The 14,211-nt window shown below is 35.3% G+C and overlaps 1 protein-coding gene across 2 annotated transcripts in view; it reads right to left on the reverse strand.

Annotated features, from left to right (window-relative positions):
- Positions 1-14,211, reverse strand: part of CADM2 (cell adhesion molecule 2) — a 378,617-nt gene that overhangs the window by 54,168 nt on the left and 310,238 nt on the right. For both annotated transcript variants that reach the window (XM_081327196.1, XM_081327197.1), the window contains exon 7: positions 10,421-10,511. In XM_081327196.1, coding sequence (XP_081183322.1) covers positions 10,421-10,511 — 91 coding nt within the window. The remainder of the gene's footprint in view (positions 1-10,420; positions 10,512-14,211) is intronic.

Below are 14,211 nucleotides of genomic sequence, written 5' to 3' on the forward strand. Positions count from 1 at the left end.
TTGTCTTTTAAGATTTTGAATAGCTCAGCTGGAATACTGTCACTTCCACTAGCTTTGTTGTTGCTCAGCTTTTCTAAGGCCCACTTCACTTCACATTCTAGGATGTCTGGCTCGAGGTCAGTGACCACCTCATTGTGATTATCAGGGACGTTAAGCTCATTCTTGTATAGCTCTTCTGTGTAATTTTGCCACCTCTTCTTAATCTCTTCTGCCTCTGTTAGGTCCCTGCCATTTTGGTCCTTTATCATGCCCATTTTTGCATTAAACGTTCCCTTCATTTCTCCAATTTTCTTGAAAAGATCTCTGGTCCTCCCTATTCTATTATTTTCTTCTATTTCTTTGCACTGTTCATTTAAGAAGGCATTCTTATCTCTTCTAGCTATTCTCTGGAATTCTGCATTCAATTGGGTGTATCTTTCTTTTTCTCCCTTGCCTTTCGCTTCCCTCCTTTCCTCAGCTATTTGCAAAGCTTCCTCAGACAGCCATTTTGCTTTCTTGCATTTCTTTTTCTTTGGGATGGTTTTGGTTGCTACCTGTTGTACAATGTCGCGAACCTCTGTCCATAGTTCTTCAGGCACTCTGTCTATCAGATCTAATTCCTTAAATCTATTTGTCACCTCTACTGTATATTCAACAGGGATATGATTTAATTCATACCTGAGTGGCCTAGTGCTTTTCCCTACTTTCTTCAGTTTAAGCCTAAACTTTGCAAGGAGAAGCTCATGGTCTGAGCCACAGTCAGCTCCTGGTCTTGTTTTTACTGACTGTATAGAGCTTCTCCATCTTTGGCTGCAGAGCATATAGTCAATCTGATTTCTGTGTTGACCGTCTGGTGATGTCCATGTGTAAAGCCGTCTCTTGGGTTGTTGGAAAAGAGTGTTTGCTATGACCCTCGTATTCTCTTGACAGAATTCTATCAGCCTGTGCCCTGCTTCATTTTGCACTCCAACGCCAAACTTGCCTTGTATTCCAGTTATCTTTTGGCTTCCTACTTTAGCATTCCAATCCCCCATGATGATAAGAACATCATTTTTTTGTGTTAGTTCTATAAGGTGCTGTAGTGCTTCATAGAACTGGTCAATTTCATCCTCTTCAGCACTGGTGGTTGGGGCATAGACCTGGACTACTGTGATATTGAATGGTTTGCCTTGGATTTGAACTGAGATCATTCTGTCATTTTGAGGATTGTATCCCAGTATTGCTTTTCCTACTCTTTTATTGACTATGAAGGCTACTCCATTTCTTCTGAAGGATTCTTGCCCACAGTAGTATACCTGATGGTCATCTGAATTAAATTCACCCATTCCTGTCCATTTTAGTTCGCTGATACCTAAGATGTCAATGTTCAGTCTTGTCATCTCTTGTTTGACCACGTCCAGCTTTCCTTGATTCATGGATCTTACATTCCAGGTTCCTATGGAGAAAAAATCTTTACAGCATCGGACTTTCCTTTCACCACCAGACATATCCACAGCTGAGCGTCCTTTCGGCTTTGGCCCAGTCGCTTCATTCTTTCTGGCGCTACTAGTACTAGCCCTCTGCTCTTCCCCAGTAGCATATTGGACGCCTTCCGACCTGAGGGGCTCATCTTCCAGCGTCATATCGTTTTGCCTTTTGGTACTGTCCATAGGGTTTTCATGGCAAAGATACTGGAGTGGTTTGCCATTTCCTTCTCCAGTGGATCACGTTTTGTCAGAACTCTCTGCTATGACCTGTCCGTCTTGGGTGGCCCTGCACGGCATAGCTCATAGCTTCATTGAATTACGCAAGCCCCTTCGCCACGACAAGGCAGTAATCCATGAAGGGGATATATATATATATATATGTATATATATATATATATGTATATATATATATATATGTATATATATATATGTATATATATATATGTATATATATATATATATATATATATATATATATATATATATATATATATATATATATATATATATATATATATATATATATATATATATATGTAAGGGACGCGGTGGCTCAGTGGGTTAGGATGCTGAGCTTGTCGATCGGAAGGTCGGCAGTTTGGCGGGTCGAATCCCGAGTGCCGCGTAACAGAGTGAGCGCCTGTTACTCGTCCCAGCTTCTGCCAACCTAGCAGTTCGAAAGCACGTAAAAATGCAAGTAGAAAAATAGGGACCACTACGGTGGGAAGGTAACAGCGTTCCGTGCGCCTTTGGCGTCTAGTCATGCCGGCCACATGACCACGGAGACGTCCTCGGACAAGCGCTGGCTCTTCGGCTTTGAAACGGAGATGAGCACCGGCCCCTAGAGTCGGAAACGACTAGCATGCATGTGCGGGGGAACCTTTACCTTATATATATATATATATATATATATATATATATATATATATATATATATATATATATATATATATATATATATATATATATATATATATATATATATATATATATATATATATATATATATATATATATATATATATATATATATATATATATATATATATATATATATATATATATATATATATATATATATATATATATATATATATATATATATATATATGTTGTGAATACTAAATAATGGAAAGGCAAAGTACAAGAAATGTCCTACATTATTTTAAAGTATTATACATGTTTTTTTTATTTCTATGCCTGGAAAAGGTTAAAAAAAGTGGCACTGATAAAATATATGAAATTGTGACATGACTACAAATAGCAGTTGAGGTCTCTGCAATTTTATAGTGCAGTTTTATCTTACAAAATAGATAGAAGAAAAATGAGAACATTGATGAGGTAAGATTCAAGAAAGAAAATAAAGGGTTTTTTTTTCTGATACCTCACTACATTATGATATCCCTTCATCTGCAGAAGCAGAATTATTGAACAAAAATGGAACATATTAATATACCCAACTGTATTTCATTAACATTAACAACACAGCTCTCAATTAATTCCAGTAATTTGTAACCACTATTAGATGCACTCATTTGAATGTTTCATTATCTTGATACAACTTACATTTGCATATTTTTGGAACATATATATGCTAATAGATTTACTAACTATTGTTCACAAATTTTAAGAAGAGAAACTTTAAAATCCTACAGAATTTTTATTTATTAATTCTGCTAATAAATATAAAAGGAAGGACTTGATTACTACATATGTCCTTTAGGGTACTAGTATGCTTGAAAAGGAAATACTAGCCTAAAATCTAAACTATAACTGTCCCTTTATTCCCCCTGATTATATTGCAAATTGCTTTTAAATGTGAGGATAATTAAAAAGCTGACTAGTGCAAATGCAATGTGGGTAAAGGAACTGCCATTCAGGGATGACAAGTTATGTCAAAGTGGCAAATCACCTCATAGAAACAGCTACATAAAGCAATATTCCCAAACTGGATTCATCTAAATTCATTCTGCATTTTGTGTTTAAAGCTTTTTATCTTCCAACGTAAGACTGATTCATTTATTAATTTTAAAAGATTTTTTTTTTAAAAGTCTTAATTTTCTCAAGATAAATGCTAACAAACCAAAAATAGCAAAAGCCAGGCAAACAGCCCAGTATACCAAATGAATCATGAATGAGATCAAGCTGACTTGAGCATCAGATCAAAAAGATAAATCAGTGGCATGCTGCATAGGGAATGTAGTCATATGCCAGGAAATCTGGAAATTAGCCAGCATTCAAGAAATCAGGACAAGGCAAGCTAGGAACTTTGTCCAAAGTTTGGTACTACAACATGAAGTGTTGCTGCAAACAGTTAAAGGTGTTTTTCACATCCAAGAAAAATTGTGCAGCTTTTTTCTATTTTTTTAAATGTGTCTTCTATTTTGTTGATTATACATATTTTTCTGTACCCTAGATAATAGAGTGAAATGGATGAATTAAAAAGAAATGAAAACAATATAATACACCCTAGATCAGAAGTCCCCAACCTTTTACATGGAGAGAGGTTATTCCACAGACCAGAGGGGGTGTGGTTTTGTGTGCTGCCTGCATCCTGTGGATGGGGCTTTCATTGTTTGTGTTGCTGGCATTGTTTGTTGCTGGCATGCCGCAGCCCAGTACTGGTCCATGGACTGGGGGTTGGGGACCCCTGTCCTAGATTGTATTTGTGTTGAATGTCAGTTGCCTGCCAGATTGCACTAAGTCCAATAAGCTTGGAAAATATCAGATTGGGAAAAGGCTGGCCTGCAAAAAGCATTGATTCCCATTATAAGTTCTTCAATTTCTAGAAAAATTTACTGGATGATCTTTAATCATGTGTATGTTTAATAGCAGGCTCCATAATCATAATTGTAATCATAATAATAAAATTTGTACAAAGTTACTTGAAAAAAAGCAGGGTAAAAATAAAAAGATTTATAAACCATAGTCTTTAGCAATTAGTTTCAAAATCTCTTATAACTATTTGTCATTGTTTTTTTAAAATTGCATTTTGTATTACAATGCTAAGCTCTAGGCATGAAAAATTGATTTTATAAATATGTTTATAATTAATTTAATTTATTTATTTATTTGTATGCTTCCCTGAAAACTGAAGTTATCTTTTGATTATATTTCAAAATTTTTCATTTTTCATGGAACAGAAATTAGCTTATTGGACTGAATGTCACCATAGACAATATAATGTACTCAAAGTAGTACAGGGCTGTCAAACTGCTGGCTCATGGGCTGGATGTGTCATGCAGAAACTGCGCCCACTCCATTGCCGGCAATGGGAAAAAAAGTTGCAATACGTCGCAACACGTCAGGTGACGTTGTGAGTTTGACACCCCTGATGTAGTAAATATAAAATGTATGCATGTCCTTTATATTTTTCTTTATGCTTGATGTTTGACCTTAATAGTTATTTATATTAAAAGTGATAATTTGTTATCTTTCTTATAATATTGTATTCTAGCATGAACGAACTGAGTTGAGATCTTGATTCCAGAAGATTTTTTTATCATGTATGTATTTCTCACATTAACTTTTAATATGAGATTGGGAAACTTTTGATTACTGTATTTGGTTTAAGATTAAATGAAATAGGTTAAAAAAAAAATCTATATATACTCCTACTTATGGAAGTCTCTTAGCACCTGCCCTGTTAGTGGTTAGCATTAAGAAAATATATTTCTGTGCTATTGTGCTTTTTATATCCCAAATTTTAACCTATTTATTTAGTGGTTTTATTTATCATGTTATCTCAAAAATCTTCTTGGCTTATAAATCTGACACGTTGGCAGGAAAGATCTAAAAGTTGGATAATGAATTTGAACTTCCTGCCAACACTCTCCATTGCGATGGATAAGAAGTCTATATACTGGCATAGGAACTCTTGAAATCATTAACACTTAATCTCCTTCTGTTCCTTAATTAAATCACTAAGCAACACTGTATGACATTAGTTGGCCATTAACAAGACTGAAATTTTTGAATATCCTTAAAAAAAGATGTACTGCGTAACCAACTTACATTTAGGGGCATTTCCTTTATTATGTAGAAGTTATTATTTCTTGTTTTAATTTGAAAATTCATTTGAAAACCACATTATTTTGTTTGAATCTTTTTTAGAATCTTTTTACTTTTAGAATTTTCAAACTCATAATATCTATGCAGGTATTTATTATAGTTCTCCAATGCTGGATTACTGTGATACCTCAGAAACTCCAAATTCTGAAGAAAATGAAGAGGGCTAGAATATATATTTTGCACATTTTAAAAAATGATATGCAAGATAAACAGCTTTATAAGAATAGTGTATTGTGACTAGCTCTAAGTTTGCATTATTGTACTCTGGAACTCCAGATGATGTGAGGACCTATCAAATGAATAGCTGTCATCTAGTTTTTCAGTGTCCTGATGTTCTTCCAGCAGTTGACTTCAGAAGGCAGAGTGAGTTACTTTTAGTGTATTTCTTGGTAGCTTACAGGCAACTGAAGACAAATTAACTGTATTGTATTGCATTTGAACCTGCCAAACTGATCTTTCATTGATCTATGTCATGGGAGTCCAAGAAAGCTGGGCAAATTTCTGATTAGTCCATTTTGATGAAATTCCAACCAGTTCCTGATTATTTTGTCCCTGAACTAGGTTGCTGATTGATTCTTTGCATGGGTAGACTTCTAATTGGTCTAGTTTGAAATATTTCATGGCTTGTCTTTGAGCCAAAAATCTTGAGATGTTCTTGTTGCTGAAGCTGCTGAAAACACTTTTTGATTAGTTAAGACCAGTATATTCTTGGTGTGGCATAAAACTGGGAACGATATTTTTTGATTTCCAAACTGTCCTCCCTCTTTACAGATCTCAATAGTTTTTCTTTGTAGTCACATATGGTAAAGGTTTTTAGGTTGTTTCTCTACTAGTATTCCAATAAGGTCTGTGACATTTCAGTGTAAGGTATAAACACATTTCCAACTAGAAATGGTTTGTCTTTCAATATACGGTATCTTTATTGTTGCTAGATTGCATATGCACCTGATCTTGTTAGCTTGTAGAGCAGGGGTGTCAAACTGCCCCCCCATTGTTGGCAATGGAAAAAAAGTTATGGTATGTCACGACACGGCACATGACATTGCGAGTTTGATATCCCTGTTGTAGAGCATTACAAATTCTAGAATAATATATTTTGAAAGAGTTATTGGTGGAGCAGTGGGCTAATGCCTCCTTAAGTAACACCAGCTGCCTGCAATTAGTGCAGGTTCACATCCCACCAGGCTCAAGGTTGACTCAGCCTTCCATCCTTCCGAGGTAGGTAAAATGAGGACCCAGATTGTTGGGGGCAATTAAGCTGACTTTGTAATAATGTTGCTTGGGGTGTGTGTGAAAGCCCTAATAAGCAGGCATATACATAGAATGAAGGCTACTGCTAAGCTTGTAAGCCGCCCTGAGTCTTCGGAGAAGGGCGGGATATAAATGGAATTAAAATAAAAAAATAAAAATAAATAATAAATATAAGTAGCCTTGCAATTAAAAAATATCAGATTTCAAATACAACTTTTTAATATTCCAAATCTACTTGCAAAGGTAAAGGAACTTTTTTCCCATTTTCTTTTCTTTATGGATTTACTCAATTTATGGTTGTGGAGGCAAGGGGAAGGGGAGACAACATGAACTCTATCCCTTTGCACTTCCATTGTGACACTCTATGCCAGTCGTATTCAAATTTGTGGACTTCAACTCCCAGAATTCCTCAGCCAGCATACCTGGCTGAAGAATTCTGGAAGTTGAAGTCTAGAAGTCATAAAAGGGTCATGTTTGAAAACCCCTGCTCTATGCAATTACTAAATGGTAAAACATGCGTTGTGATCTTGCAACATGTCTGACCTTTCAAGGTAGGGCAAACCAAGAGAAAGATATTGCAGGAAATCCTGCAACTTGATTTTATTGTTGTAGGGTATAATAACAGAAGTTTGGAAACTTGTAGAGCTTTTCTCTGCCCCACCTATAACGCAGAATTATGGCATGTTTATTTTGACCAGGACTGAGATATTTACTGTGTTATCTCCTTATGGCTTCTACACTCCTTTGCCTTTCTCTAAGTCACACTTTTGTCATTTTGTTGAAACTTCTATACAAGCCCATGACCTTGATGTAAAGATGGTCCTGTCCATTGTTTCGCAACAACATAGGTCAAGGTCAATACATCATTGTCTTACCATCTTTCCAGCATCCATTTTAGTTTCTTTCTTTTTCCCCAGATGCTAAATCAGAACCACAGAAAATTCCTATCTCCAATCTTTTTGTAGACAAGTTTTATAATTAACTAATTGTCCTTTTCTTCTAAATTCACAATTGAAAAAAAAACAATTTCTATGGTAGTTTGCCTTAAAAGGTCACTGTGATAATTACATCTCAAAATTACAATTAAAAGATTCCCCCTTCCCAGGAATTAGGTCTGCAGTTGGCTTGACTAGTTTTGAGAACTTTTAAAATTATAGTTATTATGTTGTGACTGTGTTCAGAATTAACCAATTATATTCATACTGATTGTAAAACATAGTCAATATTCATTTGCCATCAATTAAAGTGACTGATCAAGGCCATGTAAAGCTCAGCTATTGTAGTATGATTTTTCTGACATTTACTAAGTTGCCTCTTACAGCAAAAGCCATAGTCTGCAAAGAGCTTACAAAGCATCAAAGGGATGTCACTGTTGAAAAGTATTATTCAGGAGAAAGGTACAAAACAATTTACAAGGCACTGGATATACCATGAAATATAGTGAAGACAGTCATCAACAAGTGTAGAAAACATGGAACAACAGTGACATTGCCAAGAACTGGATGTCCCTCTAAAATTGATTAAACAAAAAAAAAAAACAAGAAGAAAACTGGTCTGGAAGGTTGCCAAGATACCTACAGCACTATTAAAGGAGCTGCAGGAATTTCTGGCAAGTACTGGTTGTGTACTACATGGGGTAACAATCTTCCTTATTCTTCATATGTCTCAGTTGTGAGATAGGGTGGCAAGATGGAAGCCTTTTCTTACAACATCCAAGCCTTATTACATTTTGCAAAAATCTACTTCAAGTCTGACAAAAACGATGAAGAAAATGTGTTGCGACCAAGGGTGAACTTTTTGCCCACAATTCCAAAAAGTACGTTTGGCAGAAAAACAACGCTGTGTATTTCCAAAAGTACACTACAGTATATCCACAGTGAAGCATGATGGTGACAGCATTATGCCTTGGGGTTGCTTTTCTTCAGCTAGAACTGCAGTTTTAGTCAATGTGGAGGGAATAATAAACAGTTCCAAATATTAATTAATTTTGGACAAAATTTTCAGGCCTTTGTTAATCTGATGAAGATAAAGATAAATTTCACTTTTTAATACAACGATGACCCAATTCAAGAAAAGAATTACTTCACCAGAAGAAGACCAAAGTTTTGGAATTGTCCAGGTGACAGCCAGGATGCAAATCCAATTGAAAATCTGTGGAGTAACCTGAAAAGGGCTATGACAGGATGACCTTACAATCTGACAGATTTGAAAGGAAGAGTGGGCAAGGATTCACAAGGCAAGATGCGCCGTGCTGATAGGCTTCTTCCCCAAAAGATTGAATGCTGTCATAAAATCAAAAGATGCTCCACAAAGTATTACTTTAAGGGTTATGCAACCATATTATTATATACTTTTTGTTATTTTGTCCTCTAAAAGATTTCAGATTCTCTTTCAATTGAATTGTACAGCTTATGTATATTAAAGGTGGAAAAAGTTCTAAAGTAAGTTATCTTGGTCTGATTTTTTTTTACATCTCAAAACCTGGCATTTTAACAGGATATGTAGACTTTTTATATCCACTGTATGGGGCTTTTAAATTTAAAAACTAGGCTTCAGAAGTGTACCTGACAAATTAGTGCAGAGCTTTCAGCACTAGTGTTATGTGCAAATCTCAATAAATAAATCTAATAAATAGATTGCAGGTTCTAAGTTGTCTTCAAAAGTATATTGTGATAATATAATTGGCTGGTAAAAAAAATCATTGTTGCTTCTGTTACTTTGTTGTCTTCCTATTGAAGTGGGAGCAGAATAGCAAATTAATCGTAAATAGACCACTTTCCGAGTAAGAAAAAAATGGACTGCTAGTAGCATATTCTTTAGAAAAACAGCCAGGATGTATACATGTCCCTCTAACACTTACAGTAAATTTCAAGATTGGTTACTCTATTGATATTCTTTGTAGAAATACAAGTCTCAAACATGGCAATACCTTCCCTGAAGTGTAGTATGCAAACATAACTAAACAAATTAAAAGGCATGTGTGTTGAGAGCATCTAACATAATACTGAAAAGTGGAACGAGATCATTTGAATTATTTCTCACAATGGTAGGTGGATATTATAGTGTTCATATTTACTTAGTAGTAAATTATAATCAATTTTAAAATATATTCAGAATGAATTTAACATTTGTTTGTAAAGAAATAAACATTCATAGGTAACTTCAAACATATCCACCTTCACTCTCTTAATGCTATTTTAAAATTGGAATAGTTGAAAAAAACATTTGCATACATCACTAAATTTCCAATTACCATGTAAATGACAACTGAAATAGACAGAGGTTCAACACTTTAGTTAAAAAAGTGTTGATTATATAAGCTTTTCATCAAATGTGAGACTTTACTTTGAGAATATGTACCCATCAGTCTGATGGTATGAACAGCAAATAAGTCTGCAATTCTTTCAGGTTGAAATGGCTTTCTTTAAAAAAATGCACAGCAGGAATCCTTTCCCAAGACTAAAATAAATGACAAAGTAAAAGACCAGTCTTCCATAGACATTTAATGAAGACATGCTTCAAGGGATTTTCTGTAGTAGAGATCATTTTACACCCCAGGACAAAAGAAAAACAGTACAGCTTTGCAGTCAGAAGCTGCAATCAAAGGAGAATAAAGAAAATAACAAAAACACATCGCTTGTTAAATCACTTACAATGGTTTTCCCTTGGATTCACAAATCAAAGTTATAGATAGTCCTTCTTCTGGCCACAGTGTAGAAGGTATTATTTTAACTGAAGGAATATCTAGAAAACATAATATTTATAAAATCAGATTAAAATTTTATACACATTGTACTGTGAAAATTATGAAAGCAACATCAAATTCACGTGGATGAAGTAACCTTGGAATTTATTTAAGCTATGATACTGAATTAAGGTGGTTGTATGAATCTGTACAATGAAATAATATTTTTAATGTTTAAGAACAGAGAACGGCTACATGGGATCTAGATGTCATTACAATATGACAGTAAGATATACAGAGAAAAGTATGGTCTAAAATAGATATTACAGAATATCTTACATTCACAAGGTAGGCAGTGATACAACAGTAAATTTGACCTAATGACAAGTTGGAACATGAACAGTCCTAGCCTTGTTATGTCAGCTAGAATTATTTTCTGCATCATCTCTCTTCCTATGGAAATTTTGCTGTTCATTTCAAAACCAGTGGACTTTCCTTAATACATTGTACATGAAATTTCAAAACAACAAATGAAAAACATAACATATAGCTTAATTGTAGTATTAGTAACATATCTAAAACTTATCATTGTCCTTTTGATTTTGTATTTGATATTCATTTTTTAAATTAGGGATATCTCTTTCACAGCTTCTGAACACTTTCATATGGAAGCATAGCTTTCGTTAGTTTTCTGCACTATTCATTGTAGTAAAATCCACTTCTTGCAATGACCTTGCTTTGACCTGTTTACCAGCTAAACTACAAAAAAACACAGTACTTAATTAGCCAATCGGTTTATGTTCATGTACACATGACTGGCTTTATTAGAGAGATCTATAACCAAAATGCTTGATTACAGTCACTCAGCAATATCTCCTTCATCCATTCCTAGTAGCCCTTTCATGCATATTTTATTCATGCCTGAAAAGGGCTGGATGTTGGAACATAGCACTTGCATTTTAATTATGTAGAAGCTTGGCAGTGGAAAACTTGGTGAAATCTTGGATTAGAATCTAAAAGAATATACTGAAAATATTAGGCTAATAGTACTTAGTACATTTTTTGAGAATATGAAAGGAGTTAAGACAAAATGTTCATCAATTGCAAACATATTCAATTTGTAAATAAATTTAGATAAACTGTATTTTTGTTTTGCAATGAGGAAAAAGAATGGAAACTATGCAGAAGCAAGGTATGCATCAATACATTTTTATCTTTTCCTTCTTAACCTATATTTGACACAGTCGAAGGTTCAACATGATTTTAAGCAAAATATGGTAAACTCCTAAGCTTCAGGAAATGGAGGAAAAATATCTAATCATTCTTATCTTTCTGAGACGATACCTTTATGTTAATAGTTGGATTAGATGAATGGCCTGTTCATCAAATCATATTATACAAATGCATTGCAAACAATACCCTTAAGGCTTCAAACAAGTTGAGATGCTACATGTATTCTGTACTTATAGTGTGGTGCTCATAAGAATGACATGCACCATTTTGGTGCCACTCAAGCTATATTGAAGAATTTCTTTCAAAAGGTAATTAACAGACTCAGGAAAAGCAGCCTTGGGAACAGTGTGACGATGTACATCAATATTCTCAGTTATGTCTATCAGGCTGAATGGACACTAAAACACCATTCATTTTAAGTGACCGTATTTATCATAATACTCTGTATTCTCATGATAAATGGCAGTTGTAGAGGTTATTCAAATAGCTCCTATACTGTAATAGAAGCCATACATTGTCTTGAAATTGTGCAATTAATTTGAGATTCAACAGTACTTAGCCATGACAGAAAGATACATAAAGCTAATAAAAATGCAGCAAATATAAGCAAATTTCATTTCTCAAAATAAAGTACAAGTAAAATTGCATTCTAACTAAAATAATGAAGTAATGTAGTTATTTACATAAAATAGGAAACTATATTCAAAACCAAACTATGTAGCAGGTGAAGAATAAACTATATGAAATGAATGCATTTTAGTGCATTTTAGTCCTGAAACAATTTACTTGGGATAGTTACAACTGTGGTAAGATGTAGTGTTTGAGAGTCATATGATAGTTACAAAAGTTAAATCAGGTAAATGGTCCTGTAAAAAAGAAGAATATCGAAAGATGGAACAATAACCCACACACTACAATTATACATTTAAAATAATCTTGTTTTCTGCATTCTAATCTTCCCATAAAAGCCTTGCTTATTATTAAACAGTGTGAGTGAACATTATAAAAACTTTATTTAGTTCTTAGAAATAATATGAACTGCCGAATTCAATTAGATACTTTCAAAAAGATGATACCTTAATCTCTTTGTTATCAGCTTTCTGAATATTTACTTGAATGCTCTGAGAATGGTTAACTATATTTCTGTTCTCTCCCCTATACAGCCCTTGAGTGTATGAGGAAGCTCAATTCCATCTATCCTGATATCCGCTTCACTGAGGAAGAAGAGACCAATGGGGCTTTGGCCTTTTTAGATGTGTTGGTTAGATGTCAACCTGACGGCTCGTTACACACCTTGGTCTACTGTAAACCCACCCATACGAACCAGGATACTTCATTATGAAAGTAATCACCCCACAACCCATAAGGCCAGCTGTATTAGGACCTTCTTTAGATGTATAGACAAGCTTTGCAGCACGAATAAGGCAAAAAGGGAAGAAAGACACCGCCTTTATTATTTCTGCAGAAACAACGGGTATCCACCTAACTTCATTAGACAATACAGCAGGCCAGGTGAACCTACCCACCATCAATGTGAAAATGCCTTAACATCACAGATAACACTGCCTTATATCCACGGTGTATCCGAGGCCACAGTGCGCATACTAGCCCCTCACAAGGTCGGTGTTGCCCACAGACCTGATCGGACTTTATGAGCTTGTGTCATGCGCCCTAAAGATCCACTCCCCAATAAAGAAAAATCCTCGGTTGTGTACAAGATGTCATGCCAGAATTGCAATTGCAATTACACTGGGGAGATGGCAAAACGACTGAGGACTAGAGTGCACGAACACAAGCTCGCAATTAGAAGACAAGAGCAACATTCACAGGTGTGGGCACACATGGCTACACATAACCCTGTCTTTAATCTAACAGGGACCGAGGCAATTGCCAGTGACAAGACTAAAGGCGGCCGGTTGTTTAAGGAAGCTTGGTTTTCAAACCGCTCCTCCACCAACCGGCACATAGACCTCCCCCCTGCATACCAGGCACTAAGGAATTGGGAAGATGAACGACATGCGCGATATGGAGGCAAACAGCACAAGCACTTACAGAGTGCCTCATTGTATCAAAATCCAGACTGCACAAACACACAACCACCTTGCATTGTAGAACACAGGGAAGAAGAGAAACAACTATTTAGAGCTTCTGGTATAATTGAATTGAATTGAATTGAATTGAATTTATTAAATTTATATGCCGCCCTTCTCCCTAAGGACTCAGGGTGGCTCACAACAATAAAAAGTTAAAAAACATAAAATACAAAATTTAAAAAAGAATTAAACAATAAATGTAATAAATACATAACAATTAACCCAATAAATCCAAATTTAAAACTATAGTCAGTCCAGGCCCGATTGTTGGAACATCCATGTCTTCAGGTCATGGCGGAAGGACCAAAGGTCAGGGGCCATCTGCCGCTTTGGAGGCAACTCATTCCAGAGGGTCGGCACGCCCACAGAGAAGGCTCTCCCCCTGGGGGGTCGCCAGCCGGCATTGCTTAGCCAACAGAACCCTGAAGAGGCC

Source organism: Vipera berus (assembly GCF_964194415.1).
Source record: "Vipera berus genome assembly, chromosome: 4".
In the NCBI taxonomy this organism is placed as follows: domain Eukaryota; kingdom Metazoa; phylum Chordata; class Lepidosauria; order Squamata; family Viperidae; genus Vipera; species Vipera berus.